Genomic DNA, 24,924 nt, shown 5'->3' with positions numbered 1-24,924 from the left:
TCTCTTTTTTTGTTGTTTTATTAATGTGAATGACAGACAGCAGAAATGTTAGACTGCTGTCACTTTAAGAGCTGCCTGGATCGAACCGATCTGTAAATTTTGTGAACCATTACACCCCAACTTTCTCAGATTTATACTTTCAAGTAAGATGATAAATTCCTGTGTTCACGAGGATACTTGCAAAGACTGACCCTTTGACACATGCATGTATGTATGTACCTGTTCAAGGTCTATAAAGTGGCGAAAATAGCGTACACACGCCTCTCTGACATATAATGAAATGAGTTGTTGAGTTGCATTTCAGTGGCTTAAAATCACTTGTTTTTAAACCACAATGCAATAGAGACCATAATCAAAAATTTTCACCGGTTGACAGATTCCTACCGGTTAATCATGTTTACCGGTGTGTCACATCCATGTACACCTCAATCTTCAGCTTTGCATGCATGTGTGTTCTTTTGTGTGGCTAAGTGTTGACGTGACAACTGCATGTTTTATGAAAACTCACGAGAACTGAAACACAACGCCACATTGATTTTGCCCTCCGCAAGGAGTAATGGTAAAAAAATGTGGTTGCAGATGGTTAATGCCTTGACGCTTTAATAATATTTATACAGTGACATTTTATTCAAGTCTAAGCGTAACCCTATCTGATGTAATTTTTTTTTTTAACTTGGTGAAAGAATAGATCTGGTCATCTGGAAGAATCCAGGTCACAATGTGTGTGTCTGTTTGTCTTCTGGAGGAGGACTTGGACAGAAGAAATGCATGGCAACTCAGTTGCAATTAAAAATGTTCCATTTCAAGTTTGCTTAAAACAACTGCACCATTCAATCTAATCTGCAGAGCAGTGTTTAGTGTAGACGCAAACAACATTGTACCCTACAGCGATTGTGAAAGCTTTTTCGTGTCTGTAGTTGTTCTACGTTGTTTACGTCTCATAATGTACTACTTATCTCTAAACACAGTGAGTGGATGTGTTTGATTGGCAGGTGTATAGTCAAATCAGAAATTAGGTTTCTTTTATAATGTGAGCCAAATTTGTGTCAATGTGGTAGGTCTTTGTTTAGCTTCTTAAGTAGAATGTTACAAATGTGTCTTTAACTACACATCGTCAAACAATCAGCTAGTCCATAATAATAATGGTTTAAAGAGATAGTTCACCCATTAATTGCTCGCTCTCATGTCTTTCCAAAAGACCTTTGTTCGTCTTCAAAACACAAATTAAGATATTTTTGATGAAATCTGGGAGCTTTCTGGCCCTCCAACTAACGACTTAATTCAGAAGTTTCTTCTCTTCCGTGTCAGTTGTAAGTATTCTTCTAGCTTCATGCAATTATGGCTGAACCACTGATGTCACATGGACTATTTTAACAATGTCCTTACTACATTTCTGGACCTAAAAGTATTTTAGTCGCATTGCTGTCTATGCAGGGTTAGAAAGCTCTCGGATTTCATCAAAAATATCTTCATTCGTGTTCTGAAGATGAATGAAGATCTTACGGTTTGGAACAACATGAGGGTGAGCAATAATGAAAGAATTTTCATTTTTGGGTGAACTATCTCTTTAAAGCAGGGTTCCTCTAATCTTACCCTGGAGGGCCAATGCGCTGCAGAGTTTAGCTCCAACCCTGATCAAACTCACCTACCTGTGATTCTCTAATGATCCTGAAAACCTTAATTAGCATGCTCAGGTGTGTTTGATTAGGGTAAGAGCTAAACTCTGCAGGCAAATTCATCTCGTGGGCCAGATTTGAGGATTTCTGCTCTAAAGGTATCTCAGACTTAATGATAATGATAATTTGCTGTAAGTGAGTGAGATGTAAATTCAGTAACTGCAAATTCATTCCCAATTTGAACCCATTTTCTAGTGAATCGGCTCATTGGAGTAATTTATCCAGGAATTGGAGAAGTTTTCTTGTCATTATGACATTAAATGTGGACTGCAAACTCACTTTCTGGTAAATGTAATTTCTTTAGCAGGGGATTCAGCAGTGTTATTGTAGACTGACTGAGTGATCCAGATTCAGATTCTTTTTTTTTAATTCAATTTAATTATCTATGACGACTGAAATGTTCAGACAAAAACAAATGATCAGGTATTTCTAATATCTAATTTTCAGTAAAAGGCTGGACTTGAAATGAAATTGACCTGCTTATAGACACATGACTCTCTCTCTCCCTGTTTGTTTCCTCTCTCGCACACACTCTCTCTCCCATCTGTTCTGCTTTAGCCACATGTTGAGTGTTGTTCTGGAGCTTAATCCCATGTCATAAAACAGACACTTTTCTTCTCCTCTCTGTCTTGTCTCTTTTCTCTATTTTTTTTCTTTTCTTTTTTTCTTCTCTCCTATTTTTATTTTTTTTTATTATCTCTGGAACACAACTGGAAGATGGTTTTATATTGGAAATGTGAGGGAGACAAGAAGCAAAAGAAAAAGTGTTTCCAGCTGCATCTGACACACAACATCGTTAAAGCAGTCCAGTAATGAATCTCTGAATGCCGTCATTCTTCTGCTATAGCTCGTTCTTTAAGAGCTGAGGTGTGAAATATCTGAAATGGCTGAGAACTTCATTGCCTTCTGTCCATCCATCTGCCACGAAGTGTCCTCACCTCTTGGAAACTCGCAGCAATGCTGCTGTGTTCCCTGTGGGATACTTGTAATGCTCATAACAATCTAATCAAATGAAAGATGACAATATGATTGGTCTTGGTTTTGATTCAGCACTCTTTTTTTCCCCCTGCTGAAGACACTTTAACAAACAACATTGCCAAAGAGGGTTGTAGTGAAATAGTGACTGTAATCAATTCAAAAGCAGCTTTATTTGTCAGTAGGAGGTAGTAATCTAAAGCAGACCTCTAAAGCTCCATGATTTATACTATAGGATTCAAGCAGATGCTTGGAGTATGAAGGCTGGAGTGATTAGCCAAAACGAGTAGCTACACAAAATCAGTCAAACGACTACTGTTTGTCTTGCTGTGGATTTTTATGTGTGCGACTCCTTCTCGTTGCAGAGTTTGTTGTCTGTTCACGATACCGTGGCCAGGAAGAGTTACGATCCAGAACTTCCTCCTCTGCCAGACGACATTGATGATGAAGAAGATTCTGTCAAGATCATTCGACTGGTCAAAAATAAAGAGCCTTTGGTGAGAGAACTTCCTTCTCACACACACTTACAAACACATGCAAATTTCCACATGCTGTCAAAGCCAGACACACAGGGGTGGCCATAATTCAAGCTCACGTAGTGGAAAACACTCTTGTGAACATGAAGCACATAAATACACGCACACTCGCGCGATCGTGTCAGTGATGTGTTTGGCTCGCGTTCCCTGTTCACCCTTATCCTCTAGTTCCTGAGTGACCACATATCCTCCATCTAAACATGACACAAGCCACATTCCGCATTACCTTACAGACGCTCTCGCCCGCACTGTGTCCAGTGGTCTCTTGCGGCCTATAGATGTATGTGTCTGTTCCCCTTTCCCTTACGTGTCGTTCACAGCTCTCTCTAACCGAGATTTCTGGCCAACTTTCGCTCCTCCATTTCATCTGCGAGCTGTCAGAATCAGGACCTCTGTTTACTCGTGTAGTCGTCAGTTTCCCAAACCTGTTTGGATTTAAGCTTGAGGCTGTACTGTACTTGAAAGTGACAATGAATGAGCATTGACATCTATTGGCAATCTCGAGTTTCGAGAATCCCAGAATGACACATTAAATCTTTTTGTATTTAGCTGAGCAGTTGTTGGGTGGTTTGCCAGTGTATTCGGTTTCTTTTACTACATAACAACAAATATGCTGGACTAAAGCGCTTGTGGGGAGAAAAATTTATTGGAGGTGGTAGTACAGCGTAACACTCATGGACTGATGCTGGCTTTCTCATTTCTAGACTGCTTGTCTGCCTGAAAGACCTTATGTATTTTATTTTATACTCGGGGATAGACATAAGGGCTAGATAGTTTTTAATTGCATCTAAATAGACTGCACATTTGGGGTCAATACCTGCTAAAAATTCTGTCATAGGGATAAATTGCATTTTAAAATGTAGTGACATTTATTGTATAACGCGGAATGTCAAGAAAGATGGCAAATTTTGGATGAGTAAATCAAAAGTAGGTCAGTACGCTGAAATCAAAATGCGATATAGACTAGTGTCTGTAAATATTAGGGTGCAAAAATACAATTTAAATATGAATCCTGCATGTTGTGTGTGTCTGTGTGAATGGATAGTGCAGATGCACGGTTTCTTAACTACATACACTGAAGCGCACGTGATGCTCGCAGTGTTTTCAGTCTCTGCTGCTTCAATATATGAGTAGATGAACACACAAACAATCTCTCAGAGCAGTTCTAGAGTCACTTCATTAGTATTTTACCATTTTGTTTTGAGAAACAATCATATTGGCATATTGTATACACGCAGAAACTTAGGTTTTTCACAGCAACCCATCAAAATAAAATTTTGGTTTAACTTGAAGAAACTGTGACAGAAATATATTACTTGATGTAATGATAGTACCACTAAAGCTGCTATTACTACTGCTACTAATTAAAATTGTTATAAAAACATTCTTTTTTATTGAATATTTTATCCGAAAATAATTGACCAGAATTTATTTACCAGAAAAATGTAAATACACGACACAGTATTTCTGTAAAGAAAGAAAGAAAGAAAGAAAGAAAATGTTAATAAATTAAATTAGTAAATTAATTACAAAAGCTTTTGGTAATTAAAATTGAATGAAAGCATTAAAATGGAATAAGGAAAATTAATGAAAAACAGAATTTGATCAAAAATAACTGAATTTGAGGGAAAACAAAAAACATGTATTTCATAGGGCTTTTATATAACTGAATGAAAAATAAAAAAGGACCATTTATCTCACAATTCTGACACATAAACTCAATTGTGAACTTCAAATTCTGAGGAATAAAGTAAAAATTGCGAGATATAAAATCACAAATCTAAATTTTTTTCTGAGCAAAAAAATAATTTTATTTCATGTTTATATCTCGCAGTTGAGACTTTTTTGCTTAGAATTGTGAGATATAAACTCACAATTGCAAGAAATAAAGTAAAATTGCGAGATATAAACTCATCTGAGTTTTTTTTCTCAGAATTGTGATATAAACATCACAATTTTGACTTCTTTCTCAGAATTGTGTGATATAAACTCAAGATTGTAAGGAAAAAAGTAATAATTTCAAGATTAAAAACTCGCAATTCTGACTTTCTCTCAATTGCGAGTTTATATCTTGCAATTCTGACTTTTTTTCCCTTAGAATTGTGGGATATAAACTCTCAATCGCAAGAAATAAAGTAAAAATTGCAAGAGATAAACTGAAATATTTTTTTTTTCTCAGAATTGCGATATAAACTCAGAATTCTGACTTTTTTTCCTCAGAATTGCGTGATAAACTTTGTTTTGTGAGAAATAAAATAAGAATTTCAGAATTAAAAACTGACTCTCGCGAGTTTATATCTCGCAATTCTGACTTTTTTTTTCTCAGAATGGCGAGTTTATATCTCACAATTCCGATTAAAAAGTCAGAATTGCGAGATGTAAAATTCAGTGGTGGAAACGGTCTTCCATACTTCCATAAATTCTAAGTTAAGTTTCAATTAAGTGATTTCAATCAATTAGATATGCTTTTTGATTCAGATTTTTTTAATTTATCCATTAAACAGTGTAGAAAATTGAAAAAGGGAAAAAAAGGGAATCCAGAAAAATTAAACGGAAAAATTGGAATTTGGGAAAAATAATAAGGATTTCATAGGGCCCTAAGTGTATAAGTGGTCACCTAGTAATGGATTTCAAATGCATTCCATTTTAGATACGTTCAGAATTCAGATTTTACATCTGTAGTCGATCAGCATTCGAATTTACAGTGAAATTGTGCATGTTACTTTCTTCTAAGTGAAACGAAATGCAAAATAAATCTCTCCTTTCCTCTCAATAAACATTGGGCTTTGGTTAGATATTGTGTGACCTGTGGCCCACGTCCGCAGCAGTTTTAGATGGCTGGCTGCCCCTCAAAAACCTCAGTTTTTCAGACAAGAAGTTGAATGTCAATTTTTTCTTTGGAATTGTTTCTGATCTGAACCTGAAATGTTATATATCAGGTGCAGACAGCCTGTGCAGTCATTACTACAAAAGTTGAACTTTAGTTTCTCTTTCTTTCTCTGGTGTGTGGTAGTTAGCAGGCCTCTGCCTCTGGGGATGATTCATCGGTTTGTATAATTGTGATTAGTCGAATGAGTAGGATTCAGTAGCTCTGATTAATTGCTATCATTTTTCAGACCATGACTTCATGCGTGTTTCAGTGAGGGGAGTAATGAGGAGAAAGTGGAGGGGGGTTCAAGCTCTTGGACTTTGGGGATGGGACCCAAATCCTCAAATGCTCTCCCCTCTTTTTGGTAACTTTAACCTGCTGATTTATTAACAGCAATGGCAGGATGCTGAAATAATTGGGCTTGGATCAGCATACACATGGGGTGACGGCAGCAGCAGCAGAAGTGAGCTCAGTGGTGGATTTTATTGAAAGAATGTGTCGTTTTGGATAAGGTTACTGAAAGGTCTATAGGAAGGCGAAAGACTGTGTGCATGGGTGTGTGTTTGTTGGATTGATAAAAGTGTGTGTGTTCTATCCAGATTTTCAGACTGAGTAATAGGAGAGTCGTAGACAGAACAGACATTTCTAATAAGATGATTTGGCTATAGATTGTGTGTGGACTCTTTTCATTGCATGGCTTGTTTTGGCAAGCTTGTTCTCATCTAGGTGCTTATTGCACTTTTAAGATGGCGCCTGCCCAACAAAATCTTTCATCCCTAACTATACAATATACTAGCCTTCTTTAATCTCCATGTCGCTCATCCTGAGGGCTGTAGCAATCTACTTCTTCACCTTTTTCAAACTAAGGACCTCCTCTGGCTTCTGTTCTATTTGAATATATTTTTTAATCACAGTTTAAGTGAAAAGAGACACAAATTTACACTCAACTCTCTTTGCTGTTGGATTGAATATTACAAGTTTGGGATCTTGAGTTCCAGCAGATGGCTGGTCAGTTGAGCGTGTTCTGGAGTTCAGATTTGGGAAAGCATATGACTTGAGTTTGTGTGATTCTCCTCAAACAGTTTCAGTACCCCAGGACAATGTCAATGAAGCATGCGGAACGTCCTAGAACACTTGTTTCTTTTGGCTTATTGCTGTTGACTGTTCATGGCAATGAAATCCATACAATGGTAGAGGACCAAGTCTCAGAGACCGTGAAGCCAAAACAAGACTTACTACTTTGGGGGAAGAAAAAAAAATGTTTTTGAATGTCTGAGCTTAGATTTGTCATGTTGAGCCTTGGAACGCAAGCATAGCCAGCAGACATTCTGTACTATAAAAGTTCACACTGTTCTCATTTCCTTCGTGACCTCTCATTGGTTGATGACATAAGGCTTCATTAATGTTTCCTCTTCAGAGAGTCTTCATTAGAAACATTTTTTTGTATATTTTGACATCTGTTTTGATGCTGGGTATTTGCAAACAATCGTTTTTGATTCTTGATATGAATAGGGTTTATATACAGTATGTGGTATGAGACCTTGATTGTACAGTGCCTTGCGAAAGTATTCATACTACTTCATTTTTTTACATTTTGTTATGTTGCAAAAAAACAACAGCTTTGAACATATTTTCAAATGTATTAAATATTAAAACTAGTGGTGGGCCGTTATCGGCGTTAACGTGCTGCGTTAACGTGAGACTCTTATCGGGCGATAAAAAAAATATCGTCGTTAATCTATTCTCAAAGTTGGGTTGGGAGCTGGGTCTAAACTACGCAAGATATGATGACTTTCACCTTGATATTTTAGCGCGGATGACGTGTACCTAGTCGAATTGCACTGTAGGAGGCGAGAACGAGTCTTCAACTTCTGTGAAATTACCACATCAAATGAGACGTGCAAACATGGATGCAGCTATGAAGCCGCTTCAGGGCAGGTGCGTTGCTAGACCCTTTTTATTGGGGCACGTGCCCCAGTGAAAATCTGCTGTGCCCCAGTAAAATCTCAAGTTTGAGTTATAATTTACTTTGATAATCCCGAATTAAAGACATTAAACTATATGCAACAACTGAATTGACGCTTCTAAAAGCAACGCAGTTTAATGGAAGACTATGCACGCAGAAATCCATTCCCGTGCGCGTCTGTGTATTTAACGGCAACGCGCACGTCGTGCAGCCTTTTGCGCAGAAGTACTTGGTTACACAAGTTTGTATAGGTAATTATGTTGTAAATGCAATTGTCAAGCAGTTTGTGATGCATTTTGGAAACAGGAGATGAGCGCCTGATCTAATGCGCCACCTGACCCGTTCTCGAAGACTTACTTTTAGTCATTATTTGGGTAGCACACATATTCTGAATGCCTTCAGCAGAATTCAAATTAGCCATTTTAATCTAGATTAATCTAGATTAATTCCAAGATTTAATCTAGATTAATCTAGATTAAAAAAAATAATCTATGCCCACCCCTAATTAAAACTTAAATGATACCATTGCATGAGTATTTATACCCTTATCTTGGACAGTTAAAATTTAGCTGAGGAGCATTAATATTGCTTGTAGATGTTACTACAGTACGAGAAAAGTTAACCTGTGGCAAATTCTATTGAATGGGAATGATTTGGAAAGGTACGCATGTCTTAATTAAAATGTCTAACAGCTGAAATTGCATATCAGAGCAAAAGCCAAGCCATGGTGTCAAAAAACTTTCTGTAGAGCTCAGAGACAGGATTGCATCAAGCCACAGATCTGGGAAAGAGTTCAGAAATAATTCTGCTGTATTGAAGGTTCACAGAAGGATGTAGTCTCCATTGCCCTTAATGGAAGGTGTTTGAGCAACCAGGACTTTTCCTAAAGCTGGCCTCCTGGCCAAACTGAGCAATTTACGGAGAAGGGCTTTGGTTAGAGTGGTGACCAAGAACCTGATGGTCACTCTAGTTGAGCTCCATGATCATATATGCAGATGGGAAAAACGTACAGAAGGACAAACACCACCGCAACACTCCACCAATCAGGTCTTTATGGTGATGTGTCTAAACTCAATCCTCTCCTCAGTGAAGACACATGAAAACACACTTGGAATTAGCAAAAAAGCACCTAAAGGACCCTTAGACTGTGAGAAACATGATTCTCTGGTCTGATGAACCTCAATTCCAAGCATCATGTTTGAAGGAAACCAGACACTGCTCATCACCTGCAGAGTGCCATCACAAAAGTGAAGTGTGCTGGTAGTAGCCTCATGCTGTGGGGCTGTTTTTCGGTGGCAAAGACTGAAAAACTCATCAGAGTAGAAGGAAAGCTCAGTGCACCAAAATATTGAGATAGCCTTGATGAAAACCCAGTCCAGACTCAGAGCATTCAAAACCTCAGACTGGGCAGAAGGTTCAACTTCCAACAGGACAATGACCCTAAGAACACAGAAAGAGTGGCTTATAGACAACTCTGTGAATGTCCTTGAGTGGCTCAGCCAGCACTTGGGCTTGAACCCAATAAAACAATTCTGAAGAAACCTGAAAATGTGCATCTGACCCCATCTAACCTGACAGTTTGAGAGGCGAAGAGGTGAAGAAAAGAATGGCAGATATTTGCTAAATGTTAATGTACACAGCTTGTTGCATCATACTGTAAAGACTGTAAAGACAGAGAGGCTGTAAAGGTACTTCAGCTAAGTACTGAGTTAAGGGTATGAATACTTATGCAATGTACTTATTTCAGTATTTTTTTTTTTTAATACATTTATGAAGTTTCTGTTGACAATTCTGTTTTTACTTTGGCATTATGATGTATGGAGTGTAGATTGATGTGGGGGGAAAAGTAATTTAATGCAGTTTAACATAAGGCAACAACATAACAAAACGTGAAGAAAATGAAGGGGTATGAATACTTCTGCAAGGCACTGTAAATTACATACCGAAATAAAAAGGTATAATTGTAGACTGCCCTGGATTTATACAGGAAGTCAAATGACTATAGGACTACTAGGACTGTCAATTTAACATGTTAATTTGGTTAAGTTTAATTGCTTGACAGCCCTAAGAACTCTATGGTATCTATTTCTACCTTAATTTGAAGCTAGCTTTTGCTGCTTGAAAGACTTGTTCACTCCAGAATTAAAATTTCCTGATAATTTACTCACCCCCATGTCATCCAAGATGTTCATGTCTTTCTTCCTTCAGTCAAAAAGAAATTAAGGCTTTTGAGAAAAACATTCCAGGATTTTTTTTTCCATATAGTGGACTTTTATGGGGATCAGCGAGTTGAAGGTCCAAATTGCAGTTTCAATGCAGCTTCAAAGGGCTTAAACGATCCCAGCCAAGGAATAAGGGACTTGTCTAGTGAAACGAATATATTCTATACTTTTTAACCACAAATGCTGGTCTTGCACTAGCTTAGTGATGCACGTCTACAACCACGCGCATTACGTAATCACGTTGGAAAGGTCACATGTGGTTCAAAAAGGTAGGGATTGGGTGAAAAACTCCATGTTATTTTCTCCTCCAACTTCAAATTAGACCTTTATTTCTCGGTTGGGATCATGTAGAGCCCTTTGAAGCTGCATTGAAACTGCAATTTGGACCTTCAACCCGCTGATCCCCATTTAAGTCCACTATATGGAGAAAATTCCTGGAATGTTTTCCTCAGTTTCTTTTTGACTAAAGACATGAACACTTTGGGTGACATAGGGGTGAGTAAATTATCAGGAAATTTAAATTTTGGAGTTAACTAATCCTTTAAGTTTGTCATCTGTTCTTTTTATTCTTTTGAAGCATGCATACGGTTATAAGGTCATCTGTTTAGGTTAGCAATGAAAAGCTCTAAGGTAATGTCACTTTCTAGAAATAATGGAGGCACAAAATAGATTAGGGTAAAAGGACAGGAGCACACATGTTAGCGCTTTGAGATACATCTATGTGCTCAGGAGAAATATATCATGGCCCTTATAGCTCCAAGTGGAAGAGAATGTTCTCTCCAGTGAGACATTGAGGATAGACATTGACATGACCGTCAGAGGGTAATGTTGACCTGTATCGGCCAGGCAATGTTTAGCTATTCATGCAAGGTTCCTTCATACATCCCTTCTATAATATACAGCCTTGCCAACAAAACATTTTATTTATCAAAACACAAGTAACAAATAACAAATTATTAATTCTTTTAAATGCAGATTTATCACTGGTCATTATATAAGTGTTGGGTTCAGGCCTCTCTCTTCACCTTTTGCTGTTTTTCTAATCTTTCATTCCTTCCTCTGTATAGTGTGCTCTGATTTTCCCAAGTATCCATGTTTCGGTGTCTATATCCTGTTACATAGTGCACAGGAGGTGCTCAAGCGCACATGTTAACACACTGTGTTCTTTGTGTAGTGGGGTCTGCTTGTCTTGCAAAGGCATTTCCTCATGTAGGTGAAGGAACAAGATCAGACTTCTGAAAGCGATGTTTCCTTGGTGGGGTAATTACAGTGAACCCAGGCAACTTAAAAGACAGCCTATGAATGATCCGGTGTGTGAAAGACACACACATACACTGCCGCTCAGAAGTTTGGGATCAGTAAGATTTTTAACGGTTTTTAAAGATATTCCTTATGCTCATCAAGGCTGCATTTATTTGACCAAAAATACAGAAAAAACTGTAATATTGTGAAATATTATTTCAATTTAAAGTAACTGTTTTCTATGTGAATATATTTAAAAATGTAATTTATTTCTCTGATACAAAGCTAAATTTTCAGCATCAATACTGCTGATTTATTATCAATGTTAAAAGCATTTTTGCTGCTTAGTATTTTTTGGAAACTTTAATACTTTTTTTCCAGGATTCTTTGATCAATAAAAGGTTAAAAAGAACAGCATTTATTTAAAATAGAAAGGGTTTCTAGCAATATCCACTACTGTTCAAAAGTTTGGGGTTAGTACATTTTTATTCTTTCATTTTTTGAAAGAAATAAACTTTTATTCACCAAGGATGTGTTAAATTTATAAAAAGTGCTAGCATAGATTTGCATTGTTAGAAAAGATTTATATTTTGAATAAATGGTGTTCTTTTTAAGTTGTTACTCATCAAAGAATCCTGAAAAAAGAATCAAAGGTTCCAAAAAAATACTTGGCAGCACAACTGTTTCCAACATTGATAATTCTAATATTAAATCAGCATATTAGAATGATTTCTGAAGGATCATGTGACACTTGAGTAACACTTGAGTGGGCTGGAGTAACAGCTGATGAAAATTCAGCTTTGCATCACAGGAATAAATTTGTATTTTAAAGTATATTAAAACAAAAACCAATTATTTTACATTGTAATAACACTTAGCAATTTTACTGTTTTTTCTGTATTTTTTCTGCAGCCTTGATGAGCATAAAAGAACTTCTTTAAAAAAGCACCACAAGTGTACATTTCAGCCTTTGATACCTCTTTTTCTTGTTTTGTTGTGTTATACTCAGTAGCCTCAACCAATATAAAATAATGTTAAATATAAAATTGGCTCTCATTAGCCGCCTTTTTCAGTTGCTTTGGTTTCAGCTCAGATGGAAAAATCACTTAATGTTGGAAGCCTGCTTTGGAGTGTGTTTTCCCTTTGGATATAAAATGACCGTTTCTAGCCTTCAAGAGACATGAAAGATGGTATCCAGTGTTTTATCCCAGGCCTCAACTTCCCTCTCCTGCTCATTCCCTCTTTGCCTCCTCCCACCCCCATTTACCTTCCTGTCATTCTTATTTATTTCCATTCAAGTCAGGCCTGTCCTGTTTTCAGCACATATCCTGGCATTCCTCAGCCATTATTACCTTAATGAGACCCAATTTTCCTTTTTCAACATAATACCTGTTAATGATGGAACTGTAATGCAGCGGGGTTAGAGCAACATTGAGTGTTTACTGAGAAGGTCGTTGAAGGGTCAGTATAACAGTCAGTATATATAGAGGGAGACTCAGTGTTTGTTTTTGAGCCTCACTGTGTGTTTGTATGTGTGCGTTTATAATTAAAAGTTTAATAACTTCGTATCTTCTGCCTACTGGTATACTCGCAGATGGCTTAAATCAGCAGTGATAATTGTGGCTAATTGTGTTTTAATGACCTCGCTGTTGTTCTTTTTGCTGTCTTTTCCTCCCCGGCTTGCTCCGCGCCAAATCTAGCAAACACAGCCATGTGGTTCTCTGTAATTTATGTTCATTTGTGCGGCGAGTTGAAGAGAGTGTGTATCGATGTTTGTGTTTTCACGCCAGTTTAAATGACTTTGTGTCAAACACTCACTCTGTCTCGGCCTGGGTCTTTCTATTTGTTTTTTCAGGTCTGCCTTGATGGCAAGAGCTTAGGTTCTGCTGAAGTGATCTGAACCTCAGACTCGTATTGTAGTGACGTTTGCAAAAGTTATGTTATGATGTCAGAGTTTGTTCAAAAAGAGCTTAATATGTTGGTATGCACCAAGGAGATTTATAATACTTGGAGAAATCTATCTGTTAGCATTCCCGTTCATCTAAATGGCCATTGCTTGGCTGGCACAGGTGGTCCCGACATAAGTTGAAGACCTGCAATTAATAAACTTTCTTACTCGCATACACAAACCATAAGAATTATAAGCATGCACTAAATTGATCAAAAGTGACAGGAAATGTTATAAAACATTTTGACTGCAGTAACGACTGCTGAAAATTCAGCTTTGGCAACACAAAATAAAATAACATTTTAAATTCTATTATAATATGTGACCCTGGACCACAAAATCAGTCTTAAGTCGCTGGGGTTTATTTGTAGCAATAGCCAAAAATACATAGAATGGGTCAAAATTATAGATTTTTCTTTTATGCCAAAAATCATTAGGAAATTAAGTAAAGATCATGTTCCATGAAGATTTTTTGTAAAATTCCTACTATAAATATATCAAAATGTAATTTTTGATTAGTAATATGCATTGTTAAGAACTTAATTTGAAGAAATTTAAAGGTGATTTTCTCAGCATTTTGATTTTTTTGTGGATTCCAGATTTTCAAATAGATGTATCTCGGCCAAATATTGTCCTATCCTAACAAACCATACATCAATAGAAAGCTTATTTATTGAGCTTTCATATGATGTATATATCTCAGTTTTGTAAAATTTAACCTTATGACTGGTTTTGTGGTCCAGGGTCACATATAAAACAAATTTTTAATTGAAATAATATTTCGCAATTTTAATTAGCAAAATTTCATTAGTTATCACATTTTTTTATTGTATTTTTGATCAATGAGCTTAATAATAATCTTAAAAATCTTGCCAACCCCAAATTTTGTAACCATTTTGAAAAGTTTGGGATCAGTAAGATTGATGTTTTTTTAAAGAAGTTTCTTGTGATCATCAAGGCTGTGTTTATTTGTTTCAAGATATAGAAAAAGTTATATTGTGAAATATTATGATGTAAAATAACGTTTATCTATTTTAATATACATTAAAATCTAATTTATTCCTGTGATCAAAGCTGAATTTTCAGCATCATTACTCCAGTATTCAGTGTCACATGATCCTTCAGAAATCTTTCTAATATGCTGATTTATTATCAGTGCCAGAAACAGTTTTACTGCTTAATGTGATACTTTTTTTCACGATTCTCTAAAAAAGAACCGCATTTATTTAAAAAGCATTTATTTAAAATAGAAATATTTTCTAACAACCCTAGTGAAAAATAAATACTAAAATGTATTTAAATTACATTTATTTCATGCTAAGTATATTACACATACGTTTACATATTATGTACTTAAGTATACCCTGCAATCGTACTTTTAGTATACTTAACTGGTATATTTTAGGTCTGCTAAATTGGAACAACTAATTTTGTACTTAATGCATGTTAATTGTGCAGAAGTAGTGCTGAAATTCGACTAAAGACTAAAAAATATACTTACTTACTTATATTTAGCATTTAATGTCTGATATTGTTTAAAAAAAATCATACAATCCTCATCAATAGTGACATTAAAATAAATTTTTGGCTTAATATTAAGAAATGTGCATTGTGCACAAGTAGCACTTTAAACAGTACAATTTTTATATTAGTAAGTCTCAAACGATATGTCAGTAAATGTTAATTGAATTGAACTGTACTTGGTATAAAATAAATGCATTTTAAATATGACTTTTTTACTAGGGTATATATACTACTGTTCAAAAGTTTAGGGTCAGTACATTTTTATTCTTTCTTTTTTTTTCTTTTTTTTTTTTTGAAATTAATACTTTACTTATCAAGGATTGAAGAAAAAGTGATAGCAAAAACTTTGTATTTTGAATAAATGCTGTTCTTTTTAACTTTTCATTCATCAAAGAATTCTGAAAAAAGTACCACAGGTTCCAAAAAATATTTGGCAGCACAACTGTTTCTAACATTGATAATTCGAATAATAATTTAGCATATTAGAATGATTTCTTAAGGATGAAGGAAGGAAAAATGAAGGAATTGAAGGAAAATTCAGCCTCTCATCACAGGAATAAATTTTATTTTAAAGTATATTGAAATATAAACCTTTATTTTATATTGTAATAACATTTCGCATATTACTGTTTTTTTTCAGTATTTTTAATCAAAGAAATGCAGCATAAGAGACTTCTTTAAAAACATTACACGTCTTACTGATCCCAAACTTATGAACTGCAGTGTATATACATAACTAATTCAAATACTGTACAGTTAAATGTTGTAAAGAAATAAATGGTGTATTTTGGTAGCTGAATGTTGTAGAAATCAACCAGCAGGGACTAATTGGGCCATGCTAACCAGGCACACCCCTTGACCCATTGGCACCCACAACATCTGTTTAACATCAAATGACCTTGTACAAAAAAGGTAATCCATCGTCTTCATCTTCACGTCTCTGTCATGAAAGTAAACGTATACTTGAACAGTTGTTGTCATCACACAGTGATGTGTTTGATTTTTGCGTCTGTCAATCTGTCAACAGATGAACCATCTCTGAAGATTGACTTTTGTCCCGGCGCTCTGAGCTCTGCATAGATTAAGCCATCCACTTTTGGCTGGCCTTATAATAACAATCAAAAGCATTTATGTGCTAAGAGTCTCAGCATATGGAGCTGATCTCCTTCACAACTGGCAGTAGTGGGTCACGTTACTGATGAGTAATTTAGAGAGCCGCGGCCTCTTATTCTAACTTGCTTAATTTTTCTTCCATCTCAGTTTCTGCTTTCTCTCCTTCTCGACGTTCAGAGGAAAATTTTTCATTAAAGTCTATTTATAGAGCGTGTTTTAATGGGCAGACCTCAGCAACAAGAGGAAATAAGAAAACCTTGAAAATGCTCAATCAAAGAAGCTGCTCATTTCCTCCAGCTGCCTGTTACAAGTGACCTTACTGCAGGAATGAAGTTGCACTCGAGAGGAGCGTGTGAGAGTGATTGCGAGGATGACTAACGGAGGTGGAGTTCTTGATGGGTAAATTGTGCCTGCGTGATGAGTTTGGTTAGTCAGTCTAGTGTAGCATGGCTTTTTCAGCAGTTATGTGTGATTTGGAGGAAGTCAATTATGTCTGAGGCAGAGATGTCAATCTCAGGTCAAACCTGCACCTGAATAATATCAGCTCACGCTCTCACACTAAGAGAGAGAACAAATGGACTTCAGGCATTTGCATGAGTAAATGACAATAAATAATTCATTTGCTCTAAAGTCCCCATGAAATCCAAATTGAATTTTTTGGGATTTTAGTATGAATATGTTAGCCTTAAGGTTATCTAAAACCTAGTAAAATTAGTATTTTCTATATGGTGAATGGCACGTTGAGCACTATAGGGATAGAGAATGATTCAGACAGTGTAAATATGCTTTCCATAGGGCAGAAAGAAGTTTGGTTTTGCGTTGAGCCATGCTAGACACAATAGCCCAGAGAGCGCATACTGTATGCGCGACTTGGCACAGACCACAAAACGTATAGGCATTTAAATTCTACACAGAATGTTATATTTTATAGCAATATGGAAGAAATTGTGGCTGTCAAATGTGACTTTACTAAGCTCAACAGGTTTGGCCCAAGCTGTTATGTAAACGAACCGCTATTGGCTATTTAAAAAAGGGTCGGGGCTGCTTGATATGGCCCTGTCTTCTTGTTTCAGTTAAAATTACATCAACACATAGAATAACGCTACGCGTTTCAAAACATTTCTGTGGACATTTAATGCATATAATTTTTTTTTAATGTATTTTAGAGCTAACAATTATTTTGTTAATCGAGTAATCGGTCGATTATTCAGACAATTAATCGAGTATCTGATAATTGTCATTTTGTTTTTGTGCCATAGCCTATTAAAATTACTTTTAATATGAATGTTCACTTAATCTTTGATATTCAGCCATTTCTTTATGACAGAAATGCTGCAGTCACTGTCATTGCTGAATATAGACATCAAAACGTGTAAAGTTAAACAAAGAATGAGAGTTTGAGGTTTTATTTTGAAATCGCAATGAATAGTTAGCATATTAAGAGAGATACTGATATATTCTCTTGTGTTTGCGTAGGTTTATAAATGATTTATATTACAAATTTGATGAAATGGCATTCCCAGATAAGCGTTCTAATGAACCCAAACTCATTTACTGTGAACAGAGCCGCTCTGAGATGCACGTACGTAACAAACACATGTAAATAATGAAAACGCATATTTTAAACCTGCAGCACATATATTTAATTGAATCGTAGCGTTTGTGAATTATGACAGTGTTTTAGTGCCACATTAAAAAAATAACAAAAAATCTAAGATTAGGAGATTAAAGTCATTATATTTTGAGAATAATGTCAGAAGTAAGGGAATAAAATCAAAATCAAAATTACGAGAATAAAGTTGAAATTACGAGAAGAAAATTGAAATTATGAGAATAAAGTCTAAATATTTTGAGAATAAAGTAAAAGTTATGAGAATAAAGTCAAAATTACAGCAAAATCGAAATGTTTCGAGAATAAAGTCGAAATGTTTCGAGAATAAAGTCGAAATGTTTCGAGAATAAAATCAAAATTATGAGAATTCATTTGTAGCAATTACGAGATTAAATGTATAATATTTTGAGAGTATATTCTAGCCTATTTCGCATGCAGATGGCCTGGATTGGGAGCGCCGGGAGATATTCCATTGTCTCGACTTTCAAACAATATTCTAAATATAATCAAATTGTCTGAGTTCTCATCAATTGAATGACACCTCCAGTATTTTGCCAATTACTCAACAAGGGCAAATTGGAGTCGAGTTTTTTTTTTTTTTTTTTTAATCAAATTGTATTTCAATTGAATTAAGGGACCATGACAGCCCTAATTTATTTATTTTTTAGTTTAAGGTTTTTTTTGCCTTGCTTTGTTGTCGAAAACTTCCATCTGCAGGCCCTTCTAAGCCAAACCTCAAATTGTGAGTTTGTTAGAGGTTTTGTCGGAGCTGTTTATCTGGCTTCTGATCTGTGTTTTAGCATAGCACAATGATGTTAGTCATTATGGGTTAGATTTATTAGAATAATATGAGAAAAATCCTTTCTAATTGGTTGTGACAGAAATCTTCGTCTTGGTTTTTGTTTTGTCTTTATCTTTTATGAAAGCATCATGTATATCTAAGAGTCTTTGCCTTGCACAGTGACCCAGAGAGTGTTGAGTGTGTAATGATGTATTGATATGAATAATAACCGTGTTGAGTGAATAATGATCTCTTCCAACGCACTGGAAAAAACTCCTTTCACACTCAATTAAACAGGCAACCTTCAGTTCAATGATAGTTTATTAAAATTACTCATGTTTTGATTAAAAAGGAAAGCTTTTGGATTGGTTCTACCATTCATTTCATCACATTTGAGAAAATGAGTATATCTGTGGTTTAATTCTCTTTCTTTACTCCCTTTCTCTCTCAATCTCTCTCATGTGTGTCATAAACACCACTGTTTTATCTCAGTTGTAATGGCTAAGCTGATCACTGGTTTCTGTCACCTCCCGAAGCTCTGGGCCAATCGCTGCCTTGTCCTCCCAGGTCACCAAATTGTTCCAATTATTTGATCAACAGGAAATTCAGAGACTTCTGAAGGGAGCGTCGACAAACGGCTGCTCTTGCTATCTTAAAGGCTGTGTTTAACACATCAGAGGACGACCTTGATCTTATGTATGAGTCATGATGATGACATGCAAAATCAATACAGGTGACCAAGTCAGCAAAACAGCTTTGACACCAAATTATTGGCCCTACTGAGGTAAGGCAGATAGAAAAGGAATGTCAGTATGGGTGTCTTTCTAGGGTTTTAAAAATCCTATTGATGTGCCAATGCAACAAGTTTGCCAAGGTCGTTTTTTAGACACCTGAAATGAGGTGAGGTAAAAAGCCAATAGGTTTTAAACACACATGCACACTAGACGAACCACTACACACCTTCGTCTGCTGTCACGGATGCTTCAGAAAATAATAACAGCCTTAGAGACACTGATTCAGAAAACAGAGAATGAGAAAAAAAGCAGACTAAAACTGTCTGACATGGTTGTCTGTGTGCAAATAGCCCTGCTCCCTGCTAGTAGTCTTGCTGCCTTAGTCTCGCTGTCTAATGTAGCGGTGTTTGTGTGTGTGGTGACAGCCCATGCTGTGAGCGTCTGGCCACATGTGTCTCTTACAGTAGCGCATGAGTATATATGGCGGCCGGATGACACACAGAGCTGGCATATTGTTGGCAGACCAGTGCCATGGATAGCTTGTGCTTTTGCATTCCTGCTTGTGCCTTTTTGGCAGTCATAGCAGTCCATTTATGCTATTTAAGCCATGTTTGTATCTAGCCATACTCTACAGTCACAGAGCACTTCTTTTCTTCACACAAACGCACAGAAAATGCATATTTGTGCCAGTAGGTGGTGGCAATTGGCTATTATTAAGTAAGTCACTGAATCATTCGTTCAACTGATTCATTCAATAACACTAATTAGTGTCAGTGAGTCATTTAAATAATTTTTTAGATAGTATGCATTTATGCCAGAAGGTTGTGGCAATTGCCTGTTATGAAGTAAGACACTGAATCATTTGTTCAAAAACACTAATTCATTCAAGAATTTAAAAAGTGATTTTCTTCATCAGTAAGTCGTTTAAATAACTTTTCAAGTGATGTTTTTCAAAAACTGATTTATTCAGGAACGAAACGAGTAATGCTCTTCGTCTGTGAATTATCCATTTAACAGATTCATTCAAACATTAAACAAGTGACTTGCTGTGTCCCAATTTGCCTACTTAAACTGCGCCCTAAAAGTATGTAGTCTTTTTGTGAAGAAAAAATAATTGTGCAAAAACTCATATATCGCAAAAATAGTTTTTACGTATCGGTTATTTCGTGCGGAGAGCTCTGCTTAAGTTTTTTTTTTTTTTTTTTTTTGGGGGGGGGCAAAATTATGGATGTAATAGTTAGTGGTCAAACATATCTATTTTGCTATTGTGCTGTTTGTATCTTTGTAAAAGTTCACAATGTTGATGCAAATGAAATGCAACACAATAGCATAAAATATTATTCATCAAGATTATTAATAACTCAATGCTATTTGGGACATACTTATTCTAGTCTCAAATGCTATTTAGGATGGATCTTATGCATATTGGGATGCAGTGACTGTGTTCATCAGTAGGTACGTTTCCATTACAAATTTGCACAAAACTTTTGCAATGTTTTATAAAAGTCAGTACAAAGCTGTTGCGAAATGACAGTGTTTCCACTAGACATTCATTTTAATTGTAGGAGACAGACATCTATCTGTACAGAAGCAGCATGGAGAGCCACTTCTTGGATGCTTCTGAAACTGAAATGAGCCACACTGCACCTGTTATAGACACAAGCATTGACTAGAGTGGCCGCTATCAGGTCTGTAGACTTGTGCAGTGTAAATAAGGGGTTATCCAAGCTTTTAATGGCCCCTTATTTAAGCATTGTGTAGTCAATATGTGTGTAAGCGGCCACATATGAGGTGTTTTTTTTTTTTGAAGTTATAGTACATTGAAGAATGATCGTGTGACTTAGGTAAGCAAGGTGATTGGTGAATGTAAAAAAGCGAAATATTCCTTTTCCAAATTGCCTGAAAAACCACCTAATGTGAGCGTAAAAGCTTTTTTGCAATTATAAGGGATTTTTTGTGAAATTAATGTGTCCATTTTCAATTCGCAATTTCAATTTGCGCAATTTGAAGGGTAATGGAAACGCAGCTAGTGAATCATTGATTCGTTCATTCAGTTAATTTGCTCAAAACCACTGATTCATTCAAGAATGAAAAAAAAGTCTTGAAGTCTTGAAAGTCTTCATTAGTGAGTCATTGAATCAATCAACTGACTCTAAAAACTCTAATGCATTCAGTAATGAAAAGTGTCTTCAGAGTCATTGAATCATTAACCTATTTGTTAAAATATTGCAAACAAAAACATCTTTGAGACACTTAATATTCTAATGGGTAATAATGTCTTAGAAAATTAAAGTTTTTTTATTTAAAAGTGAAAACTTTAATCAAAGGGGACAAAATTCACTTTTACATGGTGTTTGCATATAAATGTGTTTTCACAGAGTGTAGACACAACCACCCCACCATAATAATCCATTTTTTAATCCCCCAGAAAATGTAAACAGTCTCAATTATAAAGCTGTTTTGATTCTTCTGAGCAGTATGGCATCATACTGCTCAGGCCCCGCCCACAACCGCTGACTCGCTGTCTCATATTAGCATATTTCCATATTGCCCTCAGCCCATTGTATGCTGTCTGCCATTTTCTTCATGCCTAAGCAATGTTTTGTAAGCAATGCAGGTGTTTTGTAGTTGGAAGTAAAAGTGAACATAAGGGTCTAAATTTTCTCCCGACATCATTGAGTCATTGAGGACGCAGTGGATTTAGTTTTTTGATGGTAATGCGCCACCGAATACACAAAAGATGGAAGAGAGGGCGGGTTGAACAGTAGCTCATTTTCATTTGACGAGACATGCACCAAAACAGGTCGCTGTGAACAGAGCTGTTTTTGACAAGGTAAAAAGGTGTTGTTTTACACAACCATTGAGGAATTTTAACCAAAGTATGTTGCAGATATTTCAAGATCCTAAGAAATCATATCAACTTGTGGAAAATGAGCATCTGATGTCCTCTTTAACATTTGTGCATATAAACCTGGTCACTGTAAAATTGCATGTTTGAATAAACATGCAGCTAATGTGATTGAATAAATGTGATTGACTTTTTCTTGTGTGTGTGTTACAGGGTGCCACCATAAAAAAGGATGAGCAAACTGGAGCAATCTTAGTGGCGCGCATCATGAGGGGCGGGGCAGCAGACAGAAGTGGTAAGCACTGATGCACCTCTTCTGTCTGTATACAAATGCACTCTAACAGCACCCAGATGTTTAGTTTGTTTACACAAAGCTGAGATGGTTTATTACACTGAATAAACTCCTGAACTGCTCTATGTGGTCTCTTAACTTCTCGTTATCCACTTTTTGTTGCATTCAGGGCTGATACATGTTGGAGATGAGCTGAAAGAGGTCAACGGTATCCCTGTAGATGACAAAAAACCTGAGGAAATTATTCGCATCCTGGTATGTGCATGTGTCTGTGAACATGAAACGGCATGTTTAACTTGGTAATATAACAGAATGCTGTGAAAAGGGCTTTTATCCAAAGGGAAATGTGTGCACTGTTAATGAAACATTGTAGTATGAAGTTAATAGTAAAGTTGGTTGATATTTCCCCCTGGCTGTTTCAGCAGAAATTAGTAAAAGTTAGTCTTTCATCAAAACGTAGTATAAAATAAAATGAATAATGCAGTGGTGGTTTAATTTAGTCTTTTTATATGCTTAAAAGCTTGATAATGTTGTCTTTTTTTGTCTTTGTCTTTGTTTATAGTCCCAGTCGCAAGGTGCCATCACGTTCAAAGTAGTCCCAGGCATCAAAGAGGATGCACAAAGCAAAGAGCCCAAGGTACAATTCATCCTCACTATTGCCTTCAGAAATGATGAACAGTTTAGGAGAAAGAGTTGGCCTATATGGGATGTTCTGCTCAGACAGTGGGGGAGTTTTTCCCCTTTACGAGTACCACGGCTGCTGGTTTGATGGATAAGCTTCCCGTTCCCATTCATCTTCAACACAAATGATTTGCACTAAACCTCTCAGCTCCCGTCCAGCTTACAAACTTTCTCTGTCGATCTGTTCCTAAACCAAGTGAGCTGTCTCACACCCTGCTGTCTGCATGCAACCTCAATAATGACTGATTTGAAATGCCGCACATACACAGCAACTCTTATTAGTCTATCACTTGGATTACACAAATAACGCTCTTAGCATGAAGCCTGCAGGAAAGACTGTCAGAACTGTTAACTCTTGATTTATTCAGGAAAACATATCAAAATATATGATGCAATTAAAGACAAAACAGATCGCATACACAATATTGGGTAAAATTAATTAGTTATGGTTGTAGTCGTCTTATATTTTTAGCTATGTTTTGCAGTGCATTCTGAGAATGCTTTATCCTTGAATAATAAATGACGGACATTTCAGTCAAAACAGCACATTCATGATGTAAATTAACATCATGAATGTGCCTAAAATTGTTCCCTAGGTGGAAATGTTTTACGACAAAGTGTTTAGATACACTATAATTCAAATGTTTGTTAGATACAGTGCCTTCTGAAAGTATTCATACCCCTTCATTTTTTACCTTTTTGTTATGTTACAGCCTTATGTTAAACTGCTTTAAATAACCTTTTTCCCCACATCAATCTATACTCCATACCCCACAATGACAAAGCATGTTTGCAAAGCAACAATTTAGCAAATTTATTAGAAATAAAAAACCTAAATGATTCCATTTCATAAGTATTCATACCCTTTTCTGGGACACTTAAAATTGAGCTCAGGAGCATTCATATCACTTGTAGATGTTAGTACACTTCGAGTGGAGTTAACCTGTGGCAAATTCATTTGAATAAGTATGATTTGGAAAGGCTGAACAGCTAAACAGCTGAAAATGCATTTAAGAGCGAAAACCAAGCCCTGAGGTCAAAATAACTGTTTGTAGAGCTTAGATACAGGATTGTGTCAAGGCACAGATCTGGGGAAGGGTTCAAAAAAACGAATTCTGCTGTATTCAAGGTTCACAGTAGAATGTAGCCTCCATTATCCATAATGGAAGAAGTTTGGAACAACTAGGACTCTTTCTACAGTTGGCCTCCTGGCCAAACGGAGCAAATGATGGAGAAGAGCCTTGGTTATACTGGTAACCAAAAAGCTGATGGTCACTTGAATTGAGGCCCATGATCATATATGCAGATGGGAGAAACTTACATTAAGACGAACATCACTGCAACACTTCACCAATCCTGTCTTTATGGCAGTGTGGCCAAACTCAGTTCTCACTGAGTTCAGTTGTCATTTACAATTTCACATTACTATCAGTGTTGGAAAAAAGTGGTGCGGCTTAATATTTTTGTGATTTATTTTTTCTTTGAATAAAAAAGCTCAAAAGAATATCATCAAATAACATTATAAATGCCTTAACTCTCCATATTTAATGTATCCTTGCTCAATAGAAGTGAATAGATTTTTTTAAAAATAAAAACGTACTGACCTCAATCTTTTGAGTGTTTTGTTGTGAATTAGGACTGTACCATTTCTTTGTGGGTCTGTTATATTCCTTTTTACTGTGCTGTAAGGGTTTAAATATGTTTCGCTTTTGAATTCAGTCATAACCCGCATGTGTGTGTGTGTTATCCAATGACCGTAGTTTACTGTTTTCCGCACATGTAATGAATATGTTGAAGTGCTGCTAATTGGCTGCACATGTGTAAGAAGGTTAAAAAAAATGATGGAGTGCGAGACAGAGATGAAGCGTTCCCTCAGGATGTATTGGTGTGTTTGTGGGGAACGTT

General features: G+C 36.2%; 1 protein-coding gene across 1 annotated transcript in view; it reads left to right on the top strand.

The window, feature by feature from the left end:
* mpp7a (MAGUK p55 scaffold protein 7a) overlaps positions 1-24,924 on the top strand; it is a 164,846-nt gene that overhangs the window by 86,021 nt on the left and 53,901 nt on the right. Inside the window, exons 6-9 of the mRNA XM_073827878.1 lie at positions 3,017-3,148; positions 22,260-22,341; positions 22,508-22,593; positions 22,901-22,975. Of these exons, the coding sequence (XP_073683979.1) occupies positions 3,017-3,148; positions 22,260-22,341; positions 22,508-22,593; positions 22,901-22,975 (375 nt within the window). The remainder of the gene's footprint in view (positions 1-3,016; positions 3,149-22,259; positions 22,342-22,507; positions 22,594-22,900; positions 22,976-24,924) is intronic.

The sequence above is a fragment of the Garra rufa genome, chromosome 22, assembly GCF_049309525.1.
Source record: "Garra rufa chromosome 22, GarRuf1.0, whole genome shotgun sequence".
NCBI lineage: Eukaryota > Metazoa > Chordata > Actinopteri > Cypriniformes > Cyprinidae > Garra > Garra rufa.
Note: the sequence above shows the minus strand (reverse complement) of the source record. Positions and strands in the feature narration are given on the sequence as shown.